General features: G+C 39.2%; 1 protein-coding gene across 2 annotated transcripts in view; it reads left to right on the top strand.

The window, feature by feature from the left end:
• WWC3 (WWC family member 3) overlaps positions 1 to 14,714 on the top strand; it is a 101,481-nt gene that overhangs the window by 68,899 nt on the left and 17,868 nt on the right. For both annotated transcript variants that reach the window (XM_075133375.1, XM_075133383.1), the window contains exons 9-11: positions 3,655 to 3,897; positions 7,211 to 7,300; positions 8,436 to 9,010. In XM_075133375.1, coding sequence (XP_074989476.1) covers positions 3,655 to 3,897; positions 7,211 to 7,300; positions 8,436 to 9,010 — 908 coding nt within the window. The remainder of the gene's footprint in view (positions 1 to 3,654; positions 3,898 to 7,210; positions 7,301 to 8,435; positions 9,011 to 14,714) is intronic.

Here is a 14,714-nt window from a genome sequence, read left to right as displayed (position 1 = left end):
TATTCATCTCCATTTGAAATTTTTAAATACTGAAATAAGCAGCAAGTCGGTCTGCCTACCTAGGAAACCAGTCATTTGATACCACCTACTCAAGCGTGGAATGCAAGCTCCTCAGCACTTGTTATGCAAGGATGGGAATGGGCAAAATGCCTGGAATGTTGATGGCTCAAAATTAACTGTTTTTTCCCCAGGAATATGTTAAATGGCTATATCAGTAGGGACCTCGGTATCTGGCATTAGGCCAGATAAAAGTACTCTTTTACAGTGACCACCCTTAAGAAGTAGTATCTTAAAAAATACCCGGTAGGAAGGAAAAATGTGTTTGAAAAACAGAGACTTCATAAAGGATCCTAAATCTTTTTTTCCCCCTCCCCCCCCCCCTTTAAATTGCAATCCATGTCCAGTCATTGCTTTATTTAAGTGGGTTTTTAAGGTAGGTGAATGAGGCACTGAGGTAGGTAGAATAAGGCACTGAGTCTGAAAATGCAAAACAGCCACTTTTTTGTAACATACCAGCGGTGAGAATGGCTGGTGTAGTATAGGTATAAAATCTGGCATGGACAAGCACAGTGAAATTGCTTATTTATGCATTTATTGTGTTTGGGGAGAAAAGCTTGTGTTGGGAGAAGACATTGCAATTATGGAACATGCTTAAGAGGATTTTTTATTATGTTTTTAGCAGAACTGAACATGACTGCTCAGATATTTTTCTTAGGTTTGAGTGAGCGAGACCATAAAAGCTTTAGGGATGTTTTCTAGCCAAGGAGATAAATTTTAAAAAGTTTATCACTGGTAGCTTTTTGGAACAACTTACCACACAGAGAGAATCCTCAGTGGAAAACAAGCAACAAAATTCCCTAAAAACTTCGGTTCATTTGCAGGAAATACAGGTTGCAGAAAACTGGCTTACTGGTGCTGAAGTTCCCCTCCCAACAGATTCCTGCATTATGTAGTGTTCTGCGAGTGCTTTTTCTTTGCTTAAAGGGAAAACGTAGAGCCAAGAAGAGCTAGCTGAAATGCAAAGAGTGTCAAGGGAATCAAAGTAAATAACCTAATCAGATTTTGGAACTCTTCAGTGATACAAATCTTGTCCACAGCAGTACTTTTCCCTTTAATAACAGTATAATTAAGTTACTGTATGACAACTTCCTACTTTCAAAGCATCATCATAACAGAAATTGAGGGGAAAAAACAAACTTTAAACTGGAATGTCATACACAAAGGGAGTTACGTGCTCTCAGCAAGCTCAAGAGTCTAAATTAAAACCTCTTGTATTGATGGTGGTGTTTTACTCTACAGCCGAGCGGATTCAGTGGTTAACTAGCGCTGAAAGGGGGGATCCCACCTTCCCCTCTTGCCTGCTGGTACTTCTCTCTTCCTTGTTGCCTGCATTAGCATTTATTTGCTCCAATGGTCAGCTTTTTAACCAACTCACCCCACATGAGAAAAATAGCTAGCAAAACAACTGTGAGTGTTAAAATGAAAGAGAGGGTCAGTCCTTCAGCTACCTGATAAAACAACCCAGAGACTTCACCAGATACATCTCATCTTCTTTCATCCATAAGCTGTGTAAGAGCTTGTGAACATGGTCACTCAAATACATTGCCAGGGCTCATCTGATTCACACTCGCTTGCCAAGCTATGATAACCCAATTGTACCTGAATTCAGTAATTCTGTTGAAAGGACCTTGAGTCCCCATTTGTTTCATTTGGCACTGAACACTTGAAAATCAAGCTGTATACACCGTCAGGAGTGTTTACTGAATCTTGAACAGCGTAGCAGCCTGGGTAGGGGAGGGGAAGGTTCTGAATCTGCTTGCTCTTCCTGGCCCTGATGTTTGGTCGATGGGGCAAGGTGGTCTTCAGAAAGCTGCATCTGGAATTCATGCACAATAGCTGAGGCATGAAATGTGTAGACTATACGTATCGATTCACAATGGTGCTTTTGGTAGCTATTGGCAGGAGGTTGGTTATTAATGCAAGGAGGAGGAAATGGTATTGAAGGGCTTGATAAAGTATTCTGCTTTAGACTAAAATGTAACATAACACCCAAGTTCTTTACTTGCTGTAAATGAAATCTAAGGGGGGGGGTGAGGAATCTTGTTTGACAAAACTCACAGTGAAATTCCTATTCATATATGAATGCAGTCATTGCGAAATGACTTATATTGATACTTTATCTCCCTTCCCCTGGTGATAAGATGGCCAAATGCTTTCCAGATGTCAGTATGAAATAAACATTGCATGAGGTTTTGTTGTTAGATGGGGAAAACCTTACCTTTGTCATGTCTATGCCTTTTCTTTTATTCTTAAACACGTTATCACACTGTGGATCTTCTGTGGATTTCCTGTTTGCTTGTTATGTGCTTTTACTTTGCTTTGTTTGTTATTATCTTTTCTTTCTTACCAGATATTTTGGGAAAAAAGATTACTTAAACTAACTTAACAAAAGAACAAAAGCATATCCCACTTTTATGGCTGGCTTTAAATGTGCTTTTATTTATTTATTTAAAGGGTTATAATCTTTTATGGTGCACTGAACTTTGAATGCTACCATTTCAAAGTGAAGGTGAAACTGAGGTGTACAACTGCGTAACTGTTGTACAGTTCTTTAGTTTCAAATGTTTAAAAATCAGAAAGCTAGATTTTCTCTTATTTACTTTTTATTTTAACATTCTAAAGTGTCTAAATTGCCCATTTAAGACAAGCATAAATACGTAGCAGTAAAAGTGTGTTCTCCCTGTTATGCTTATATACCTTTTGATTTTGCCAAAGGAAACATTTGTGAAATTTCTAGCTTTAGGGTTCTTTTTAATATTTATAAGAGTTCAAAATTTGGTTTTAGCAGAACATTTTCTTAAAATGTCAACTGTGAAATTATTCTTACAACTGTTGTTTCACGTAGTGGTTCAGCATATTGAGATACAGGAAACTACTTCTGGCTATAAAGCCTCCTACAAAAAAAATCAAGTTAGCTTATTTAATTGCTCGATTTGATGATGGATCCATCTGAAGCCACCTGTATTTTGTAACCGGTAAATCTTTTTTCCAGACCTATGTTTTTGTTTTACTGACAGCTTATTTATTTTAAAGATTTTGTTGTCAGTCAGGACTGCCTAATATTTTCAGCCCCTTGAACCATTCCTCTACTAGGTGGGACATAAATACATGGACCTATTGTCACTAGATAAGCATCCCCCCTTCATGCCCTTCAACTTCTCACTGCACTTCTGAAATCCCAAGTTAAGATCTGATAGTGGAAGAATGAGGAATGAAAGAATGTTCAACTTCATCAGCTGTACAGGCAGCAAACTCAAGAGCTCTAAAATATGAATTGATTTATTACAAAATGAGAAAGCTGTGAAGACAGATATTGTCCATGCGATAGATAAATGCATTGTAGTTCTTATACAGCTACACACTTAGGAGCACTTGCAGTTCTTTAGTGTTTTAAAAATACACAAAACAAAACAAAACCCATCACAAAAACCAGAAACAAATAATGCTTCCATACTCCTCTACATTTTTGTGTTTCGAAATTTAGAAGAAAAAAGTCACAGAAGTCAACAGACTTCACTTTTTGGTATTTTTCCTCTTAATTGTCTTAATCTTCATCTCTTCTGCATTTTGAAGTATATTTATCCTCTTTTAAAGAGTTTCGAATATACAACAGCAGCTGGCCTTGCTAGACAATGAATCCTGGCCAGGAATGGCTGAAGCGGACAGGGACCGTCTTCAGCTGATCAAAGAGAAGGAGGCTCTTCTTCAGGAGTTGCAGCTTATCAGTCAGCAGAGACGATCCCCAGAAGACATTGCACGTTTGGAGGAAGAAAAAAGACGCTTGGAGGATGAAATTCAACGGGCTCGAGCAACGTCTGCTCACGGAGCCACTGAAAGGTTTGGGAACTTAAATCGTTTTCTTATCTATTGTAAGATCCATATAGGTAGTTTCAAAAGGAAGAGTAGGGAATTTCACTGTGTCGAAGAAACAAAATAAGAATGTTACTAGAGTAATTTGCTTTCAAAAAAGGAAGAGACTACTCCTGAGTGCCATTATTTAATTCTGTCTGTCTTGAAGTTTTCTGACGGAGAGTTAGAGTGATGTTGACTATTTAGTTCTCCTGTCATTCATCTAAAAAGTCTGAATAGGAAGGAGAGATCAGACTAGAGTCACAAAAAATGCTTGGAAAAAGTCTGAATAATATTGTCTGATAATAGAGACCTGAATAACAGTACCTGGATAGTGAAAGATTTTTCTGCTATTTTGCAGTGGAGTAATATTAATCTCCAAAAGCATCAGAACAAAGATCCTTTCCTATATTTGGTTTCTGACTTATAACAGGAAAGTTAAATGATTAAGTTTTTATTGCTTTTTGTATACAATTTTTCCTTTTAATTTGCAGTCTCGGCAGTGGGAGCAAATCCCAACTCTGACATTCAGAGAACATAGTAAACAGAGTCATTCTTGAAAACTTAAATTAAATATCAAGTTATATGTAAAAACAAACCACCCCTGAAATATATTAATGGAAACACTGTGTTTATTTCAAAGCTGCCCAGTTTTTCCTGTAGCCAAAAAAATGGACAAAACCTCTTAACCTCTTCTTGTTACCATAGACTGCTTCCAGTGAAAGCAAGAAAGTACTTGTTCTTGTCTCCCAGACTTGCTTCTCTTAAATAGTGGTAAAAACCCAGGTTTGACACTTGAGGAGAACTACGTGAACCAGCTTTAATGTGATCTGTGTAAAGGTTAATATTTACATAATTAAGACACTTTTAAAATATTTAAAATATTTGGAAGTGCCTTCCACATACAAATTTTGAGAACTTCAATTCCTTTGAAAAGGCTTACTTCAGACAGTAAATGCAGGCAATAAATAGAAATTTAACAGCCAAGCTACAGTTTAGTGTTATATATTTTGCGATTTTTGCAATATCGTTACATTGGCTTTGCAGCTTAAACTGACAGAAAAGGGAGTTCACTTTATACTGCAGTGTAGTAAGTTTTATTTGTTGGTTTTGGGCTCTCATGTTAGGTAGTGCATACTACGTTGGCAAGAAGGCCAAGCTATTTTTCCATGTAGTTCATGCTGTGGAAACTAGCGTTCCACTGTGATACTTGATATTTCAAATGCTAGCAAAAGTTGAGTAGAAGTTAGAATAATATTGAAGGGCACTCTATTTTTGTATAGCAAACTAGAGGAAAGCTTAACTATTAGTAGCCCTAATTTATTTGTTTGTTTGTTTTAGGCTCAGGAGTAACCAAAACCATTGCTAGTTTTGCTTTTCTATTTCCACTTTCTCCTAATCGGGAAATACAAAGAGATTTCCTCTTTCAATAAGTACCAGTTCAGTTCTGTTACTGAGTTTTAAAGGCACTGAATTATATGCAGATCAGAACTAACTTAAAATCTGTATGACAGAGATGGGGGCTTTTTGGTTGGTGTTTTTTTTTTTTTTGACTGTTTGTTTGTGTTTGTTTGGGTTTTTTTAGGTTTTGTTTGTTTTTTGTTTGGGTTTTTTTTGTTGGTGTTTGGTTTTTTGTTGGTGTTTTTTTTGTTTTGTTTTGTTTTTTTAAGATTGGCTGGCAGCGTTAGTTGGAGGCATCTATTACCCTGTAGCACAGGTACCTATCTTACAGCATTGATAACTGTGGAGTGTAGGTTCCTAAGTTTGTTTTTTAAAGTAGATGATGCGGATACCCCTTCTTTCCGCTGCAAGCTTTTGAATCAGTTAAGTTTCTTGCATCCATTTGTCTTTTTCTTTTGGTGCCTGCGTGCAGTCCCTTTATCAGTTAAGTTTACATGGCTGAGCTGCAGCCTTCCTTGCAGCTGGCCTGGGGTCCACAGAAGCAGGAGAAGAGCTTCAGCGTTGCACATGCTCGGGTGTGCAGCTTCTGCCGTGTGGTTGCAATGAAGGGAGCCTCCCCGGAGGGCAGTGGGGTTGCTGGAGCGCAGCGCTACAGCTCCTGGCCAGCTTCTGAATTGATGAAGTTGAAGGCCAAAGAAGTTGAGAAATTTATGTTTTTACTGCTAACAAAGACATACTTTTTTCATATCTTAACCATCCAAAGTTTATTGAAAGTAATGCTGCCATTTTGTTTTATCTAGATGGACTCCCTTTTTGTTGGTGTGTTGTGTTGTTTTTTTTTTTTTTAATCCTGCCCATTAACATGTTGATTTCTATCAGTTGTCTTTGCAATTGAGGAAGGTCTGAAGCACTCAAATAAGTTTCATCTGCTTTCTCCAAACTGTCTGTCAGAATCCCAATTTCCAGCCAACTTGTGAATGCAGAGCTGGAGCAGTAACTTTCCTGGACATACAAATGTACAACACACAACAGATTACCACCCTGATTTTATTTTGAAGTTCAGTGATTGGGCTTGGGAAAACAAAATATTTGTTATTCAGGAAAAGAATAAATGTGATATCAATAGATAAAATCTATTCTTCAAAGTTTTCATGATCTCAAAATACAGAATTTAAAATATCTTATAGGTGCATGAGCGTTATAGGTACATTCCATTTGTGTTGTGCCAGTGGTACTGAGTAATTCAGCTGCTTGTTATTAGAATGGGCAAAAATAAGTTGCGGCAAGACATTTTTGTCATAGCTTAGTATTCAAAATGCTGTATCACCTGCTTAAATATAACGATATATAAATGTACTTGAAACACCTAGAATTAGAGCTTAAAGTTGAGTTTTATGGTTAGGGCTTAACAGAAGTATTCCAAGAATTTTCTTTTTATCTTTGAAATTTGACACTAATCAGCTTGGGTAATAGAGCTATTTGGAATTTTTTTTTCCTGCCAAGGCGACAAAAGTCATCGTAGTTCTCTGTATTTTACTGGCACAATCAGATTGATGCAAGGGAAAAAAAGATCTTGTAGAGTCTGATGTTTTTACCTGGGACTTTTTATGACTTTGCTAATTGCTGTAATGTATTTTCAACATCGTGACTCTTACATTGTGCCTCAATTAACTTTTCTTGTCTGGGAATTCTACTGGAGTCTTGGTTCTTGTGTTCTTGCTGGAATTACCATCACTGCATATGAGCTGCGTAAATTAAAACTTTTCATTAAACAGTGAAACTTCTTTTTATATTCCAAATTGCAATGCAATGATATTTTTCTGTAATTGGAAAGCTCCTAGCACTTCTTGAGCACTACTGTAATGAAGAAAAACAGTAATATGTATCTGTTTAATTACAGGATACTGTTACAGGAAAAGAGAAATTGTTTGCTTATGCAACTAGAAGAAGCTACACGTTTAACCTCATATTTACACTCCCAGTTAAAAAGGTGAGTTATGTAAAACCAGCAGGTTTTGAAGTTTAACTGCAGCAGAGAAGAATATTAATAATCTATAAAGTTTACCTTTTAATTCTTCATGTATGTGTGCCAAGTAAATTAATTTTTTACTAAACTTATACAGTTTGGTCTATGGAATGTGATGATTTGGATGGACTTTTATGAATAGTATTAGTGATGGCTGTTTGGGCTAGATTATTATGTGTATTTGGGAATTTTATATGTTATCTTATTTTCTGAAAAGAAGATATGTATTTAAAACCCGTTGTAATATTATTACAGTTTTACTAATATGAAGATAACATTCTTTTAAGTTCTGTGAGGTTTTAATCTTCTGATACCTCCTCTTAAGGAGGGGTTTTTGATCCCTGGTGAGACGACAAAATTTTTCCATTTAAATATGAGAATGTGCCAAGACTCACAGAGAAGCCCAGAATATTTTGCATATTCACACACGCAGCTGCCTTTTTAGATGCAGCTCTTGGGGATTCCTTAGCTCAATACCACACCAACATCAAAAGCTCAGTTCCTGCTGCATCTCACTTCTTCTCTCTCCATCAGTTATATTCTTCTCTGCCTGTCTGAGAGTGGTAAGAGGAACTAGAATAGGATTCATCCTAAAGTCTTTTTTATTTTGCACTGGAAAAACCTGTGAGGGTGAGGCTTACACAGCAGTTCGTTAGGACTTTCCAAATCCCTTTGCACTTCTCCCTGATGTGTTTATGACCCATCATCAACGTAAATTCAAGCTGGATCATGGTAATCTACCCTTTCTGGCTTTACATTGAGTACACTGATCCAGATCCTGCTCCGGCCTCTTTTCTGCCAAATTATGACTGCTTACACATTGGAGGAAAGAGTAGGCTCGTCCTGTTGGACCGTTTGTCTTCAGGCACTTGGTCCTGATTTGGTTATCACTTATGCTGTTCCAGTCATGATTGTGCTTGAGACCAGGGCAAGAGACACGAGCTAGACCTTAAAATGCCAAATCATCTCTCCGTGTCACTCTACTGAATACATGTAAAAGTGCGTGTGTAATCTGGATTGATGTTTTTATGTCTGCGCTGGTGTTTCTGATTATATTTGAAAGGGCCTTTTTTGTTTTCTCTTTCTTCGCCTGCCATAGTCTGTCGGCTAGCACCCTCACAATGTCTTCTGGCAGCAGCAGGGGATCCCTGGCCTCCAGTCGAGGATCCTTGGCCTCCAGCAGAGGCTCCCTCAGCTCGGTCAGCTTTACGGACATCTATGGCCTTCCACAGTACGACAAATCTGACAGCGTAACAGACTACGGGCAGCATTTACGCTTTGACATAATTCCTTTCGAGTCTCTCACAAAAGATGTGCCATACGCTGATCCCATGGGACACTCGAATTTCAATAAGCAGCGGAGGTCTCTGGATACCCCACAGTCCCTGGCGTCCCTGTCATCGCGGTCCTCCTTGTCATCGTTGTCCCCTCCAAGCTCGCCTCTGGACACCCCGTTTCTCTCTGCGTCTCGAGATTCTCCCTTAGCTCAGATGTCGGAAGGTTTTGAGGAGATGGCAAGCATAGGAGCCCTGGAAATGCTCAGGGCTCATACCACAGTGTTGGGTGACGATGATACACAAGGAACGAGCTCATCTCAGACATCCACTTACCCTGTGGACAATGAAGGGCCGCGAGAAATGGGACCACAGCTGACTGCTGTCCAAACTGGTGGAGGTGAGTTTCTGGACATTATTATTTTGTCATATTATCATAGAAAATGTCACACAGACCTAAGCATACTAGCACAGTAGAGATTGTTCCTCAGTTTGGCTTATTTTACTTCCATCAGTTAAAAATTACATGGTAGATGTTAGCTGTTAAAAAAAACAACCAACCAACCAGGAAAAAAACCCAAACCCCTAAACTTTAGATTTAAGGCAAAGACGTGAAAGAGTAGAGAAATCCTTGTAAATAGATTTTAAAATAGTGGTGAATTGGGCGGAAGAAAGGGAATAGAATATGGACTTTCTTTGGAATGTAGTGCATCGAGGATTAAGTATTTTGGTCTTGGATTGGGAATTAGTAAAAAAAAAAAAAGCATGGTTTAGTTACTTCGAGGCCCCCAGTTGTGCCCATGTTGCCATTATTCTGATAATATAAAGCAATACAAACCCAGGGGAGATACGGAGAAAAAACCAAAACCCAACCCGCCCCCCCCCGCCCACCCCCCCCACCCCCCCCCCCAAAAAAAAAAAAACCAAACACAAAACCAGGCACGAGGTGATGCTGCCGACGGTGCTTGAAGGCTGGCTGACGCCATGCTGAATTCGTGCACACCCCAGACCAGGTTCCCATGTCTGAGTACTGCGATGGAGCAGAAGCCGCAGTGCATGGAGGTCATGAGTGCATGGTGCACTGTGCTCATGGGTAGAGTGCTACAAAAGGAGCATCTTTTGTAGGGGGTGTGTGAGAAGTTAAGCATCCGCTTGAGTGGTTGTCTCAGAGAACCTGTGCTCTGTGATCACAGGGGAGCGACGTGTGCACTTACCACGGCGCACATACTGTTGAGTTTTCTTTTCCTGCTTGACTGGGAGGTTGATGGACTTGCTTTAGCTTGCATTGGCGGAAGCTTCTGCGGCACTACAGTTGAGAAGCATAAATTAGAGAGATCGAAAGAGGAAACAGAAATCTTTTTTAAAAACAAAACAAACAAATTTAAAAAGCTGAGCATGCAGGCATGTGAGAAATTTCTTTTCCTGTTTTAATCAATCAAATTAAGAACTGCTGTTAAAATGAAAGAGAGTATTCCTTCATGATGATGTTTTTGTGTGTTGGCTTGCTGGTATTTCTAATAGAACCATACCAGTAGAGATGGGCTTTTAGAGAGTATTTTTGATATTAAAGTTTGTAATTCCCATCCCATTTCTATATCCAGAATTCTGTGTTAGCAGTTGCGTAGAATGTTGCATTCAGGACTTAGGACATCAGGAATAATGTGAAATATAACCAGAGAATGTATCATATTATCCTACCAAGATCTTATTTGTCAAGTGATAATGAGAAGGAACATCAACAGTATCTAAGGAAAAGCTTTCAACTTTCTATTTTTAAAAAAGAAGATGACACCACTGTGCTAAAAAGCCTATATTGCTCAAACAGCATTTGAGTCTAGACTCACCTACTTTCCTTAACACAACTAGCATTGCCAGAAGATACTGCTGCAGAATTTACATTTACTAGATGTAAACATTTCTAGTGCCCATATTGCAGCTTTCAGACCAAAATAAACAGAATTCCAGAGACCAGCATGTAAGCTTGTGCTTAAATTAGTGCCATGAAGAGGCTTCCTGAGGCTTTCTTTAAACCTCAGATCAGACCACAGCATGTCTTCACCCATTGTGGTAAGTGAAACTATGTTAGTAGTTCATTTATAGCTCGTACATGTTTCCTAGAAGTGAAGGCCTGGTCTGAGGGCCTAGGGAGCAATAGGATGAGGGTCAAGTTCCTGCTTTGGTTTTCCTTTTCTCCCTTCTGTGTCACGTTTCTACACATTTCACGTTTCTCTGAAAATCTCTGGCAGAACATGCCTGTGCTACCTGCTGTCACTGCTGCAGTGCCCAGTTCCTAGTCCAGGGGTTACAACTTCTCTCTGTGTACAACAGAGTGCTTTGTGTTGCTTTTTGAGGAAGAATGTATGGTTAAAAGGTAGCCTGGCTGTCTTTTTTTGAGACTTTTTTTTTTTTTGGGTAAAGATTTGAATTTGAAAACAATTGCTTAAGAAAAAATTGTTTAACCTCTCTGATTTTTGGCTGGAGCCATGACTACTTTGAGCTCTACACTCACTAGCTGGTGGGTTTGCAATTGTAATGCAGTTGTTTGCAAGTAGCAGTTGGAAGTTTCGAAATTATTTTGGTTTTGTACTCTTTTCTTGAAGAATTTGATGGAGCATCAAGCTCTCATATCACAGTTTGGGAACCCCCAGATGTTGGGGGGTTTTGGTTTTCACTAAGGTACTATGCAGTGTGCTTTGCTGCTGCCACCCAATGGACTCGTAGCATAATGCGCCGCTGGAAAACCAGTAAGTCTTAGCTCAGACAAATCTTTTGCCTGTTCCTTCACTAGACAAAACATGAGGTAATTTTTGCAAATTCTGGGGGCTGGGAGGGTTAGCACTGAATAAACTGCACGTACTTTGCACTGAAGCAGCACTTGAGCAAGTTCAAGGAGTTCTTCAGGAACTGCAGTTTTGATGTTCAGTTGCTGATCTGCTGTTTTACTGTTCTGCATCTGTCGCGGGGATGTACTGTGAAATATGTTAGCATGTGTGAATGGAGGGAATATGGCTGAGAGGTTAAATCCATCGTATTTATAAAGCTGGGAGCGGGAGGAAACATGTTATAAAATATTGGGCTTTAATAGCTTCAGTATCTCTTCCTCTCTATCCTAAAATAATCTTTCAAGTGCTAAGTTTCCTTTAATGTCTAAATAATCTCTTGTTTGCAAAATATTGTCATAGATCTAAAAGATGATTTATCATTGTGTGCTTTTCATTTTGTCTTGTTTCTCATGCGGCACAACAGAATAATTCACTGTAAGTGAACCTGAAATTACTTACTGTGCTGGTTTTGCCTGTAATTCCCAGTGTGTTTTTCTGTGTGAAGTGTTGGTTGGTTTTGTTTTGGTTTTGGTTTTTTTTTTTTTGAGTTGCATGTGAAGAAGCAGGAGATTTTGCTGTATTTGGTTTTGTTTGATATTGTGCTATATCTCTTTAATCATTATGGCATACTTAATTTTTTGCTATGTCAACTAAACAACATATTCATGGCTGTAATTAAATTCCTGGAAAAAGTGTTCTGTGAGCTTCAGCTTTATTATACCATAGTAATGCCTGACAGCATCATGGTAGGTAAGGTCTGTTTGTGTCTCTGATTAAGTTTTTATAAGAGTGTTTGACTATGTTATTAGTGCATTTTGAGCTGACGTGCAGTATTTGTAGTCTCCTAAGCTTGTGAAACATGCTTTTGATTTATTTATGTTTTTTTAGCTAATGAAATCTTGGACACCAAAATTTCCTTTGAAGTTTACTTTTTCAACTAATGACACCTGAGAATATTCTTTTAATCAGGGCTGTCTTATGTTTATCAAGCTTTGGCACCCAGTAGTTCTGGAAATTCATATATATTATTCACTGATTTTGTTACTTAAATAAGAAAATGAAAAGTAATTGTCTATCTTAGAAACCTTATTTTTAAACAATTCTTTAGCTTCCAGCATTGGAAGGCCTGTAACCTGTGCTAAATCTTATTCTGTTTAAACCAAAATCTGATATTTCTTTCTTCTTGACCAATTTTTCCTGCTGACTTTTTTTTTTTCCCTAGTCAAGGGCATGTTTTGGTGTTTGCATCTCTCCCAAATTTGCTGGGATTGTCCAGATGTTATCGAATGCTTCCATGGCCCTCAGGCAGCAGGCAAATCATTGTCAAGTTACAACAGTTGTAACATGTCAGTTTTTCATGATATTATATTAGTGCTTCAGACCAATTTTTCCTTCCAGACAAATTGGGAACATGAACCTCCAAGGAGAGAGCCCAAGAGGTCTTTTGTCTGCTACATCTATACAAAGTGTTCACATAGAGGGGTGAGCCAAAGGCTCCTACAAAAGGAAGTCATCCTAGTATAACTTGTTAAAATTAGTACAGAAATTACAGAAGCACTTTCACACAAAATTTATACACTTTTGTGAAGTTCAGCCTCTTTCCAGTGATGTAAAATTATTGGGAAACTTTCATATTAAAAGATGTCTCTACAGAGTGCTGGTTTTGATTCTGCAAAAATACCAGTGACAGAACTCAGAGGTGGGCTCACCAAAATAAAAGTTCTTGAAAAAAAGAGGGAAAAAAAAAAACCCAACCCCCCAAAAAACCAAACCCAGCACTTTGTCCAAGTGATATGGAGGAGAGCGTGGTTCTTTACTTTCTGTGAGCTAGCCTGAACTTGGCTCTCATTTGTGGTGAGGATGAAATGAGTAACTCCGCACGATATGTGATATACAATAAGGGTGGGATGCTGTAATTGGGGGTGGGGAGGAAAGGGTGCTTCGTTCGCCAAGCACAGAGACAAGTGCAGATTGGGATGTCCCTGGTCAGCAAATAAATTCGCTGCATAGCTGAAGATGGCCAAATCCTTCATTGAATTTGGAGAGGAGGGGTCCATAGGACTACTTATGGATCCAAAAGGACAGAGAACTGGCTCTGTCCCGTTTATGGGACATCTTTTTTGGTTTTTGGGACATTCTGGGACAGAACCAGGGAATTTTAGCTCCAAACAGGACCCTGTGGTTTTTGGAATATCTTCTGGGATTTTGTGCTGTTGGTGTCCTGATAAAAGGAACGTACCTTGGGCTGGCGCAGGACTGCCGGGCTCAGTGCATCCTGTCTGCCAGACCCACAGTGGGCTAAAGCTAACCTTAGCCAGACGCTTCTGTTGACAACAACGACGTGGTTGTATTAATCTGGGGGATTTTTAATCGAGCTTCAGGTCCTGATGTCCTGTCCTGGTGGTGCTTGGGTGGGAGGTGAGATGGGGGTCCCACGCAGAGGGGTGGCTCAGTTGTCTGTACCTCAGCTGGGCTCTACAGGTGAGCTGAGGCCGTTGGCTGGCGCTCTGCTGAAGGACACTTACTGATTAGGTACCAGTCTTTTATTTTTGATGCCTTAAGATAACATGTAACAGAGATACTTAACAAGTTGTTACTTTGAGTAAGGCACGTTTCATCCTTAGTCGGGGGTAGTAAGCAGTAAACGTCAGCTGGTGCTTGCCTTGGAGTGTGATGTGCACTGTCACTCCAAATGCCGTCTGCGAAAACTGAGAATTCTTCCATGCTGTCCGTTTTAAGTTTCTGAGCATGGGTAGAAGCAAATAAGATGCTTTCCCTGCCTCTGAAGTGGCACCTCTTTGCCGTTGCTTTTCTGCTTTGAGGACAGTCATTGCGCCTTAAGAAAATGAGGGGAAAGTTGGCTAAAATTCTTCACTGCACAGTGAAGAAACTGCACTTCTACAAGTCTGTTTAATGGTTCTCTCTAGGACGCAAAAGAAAACAACCTCAAGTTAGGGGCTGTCGTTGAAGTGTCGAAACCTTACCTATACAATTCCTGAGCATTACCACTTCTGCGCGTGCCTTAAAAGGATTAGTAGCTGCTATACCTACTTGCCTGTGCAAAACCTGATGTATAATATCATTTTTGTTGATAGGCTTACAACATGAAGATGATTGCTGAGTTACTATTTATGGTGTTACTGGTGATTCGGGGAAGGGTGAAAGAGGGGGTTGAATATTGCTTCCTCCTCCCCCACTCAGTTTTCAAAGTCATTCACCAAGAATTTGAAACAACAGTGGTCTGAGTGAGTTGGAAAGCGCTGGTCCTTTTTGATAAAGCCT

Source organism: Calonectris borealis, chromosome 1, assembly GCF_964195595.1.
Source record: "Calonectris borealis chromosome 1, bCalBor7.hap1.2, whole genome shotgun sequence".
Lineage (NCBI taxonomy): Eukaryota > Metazoa > Chordata > Aves > Procellariiformes > Procellariidae > Calonectris > Calonectris borealis.
Note: the sequence above shows the minus strand (reverse complement) of the source record. Positions and strands in the feature narration are given on the sequence as shown.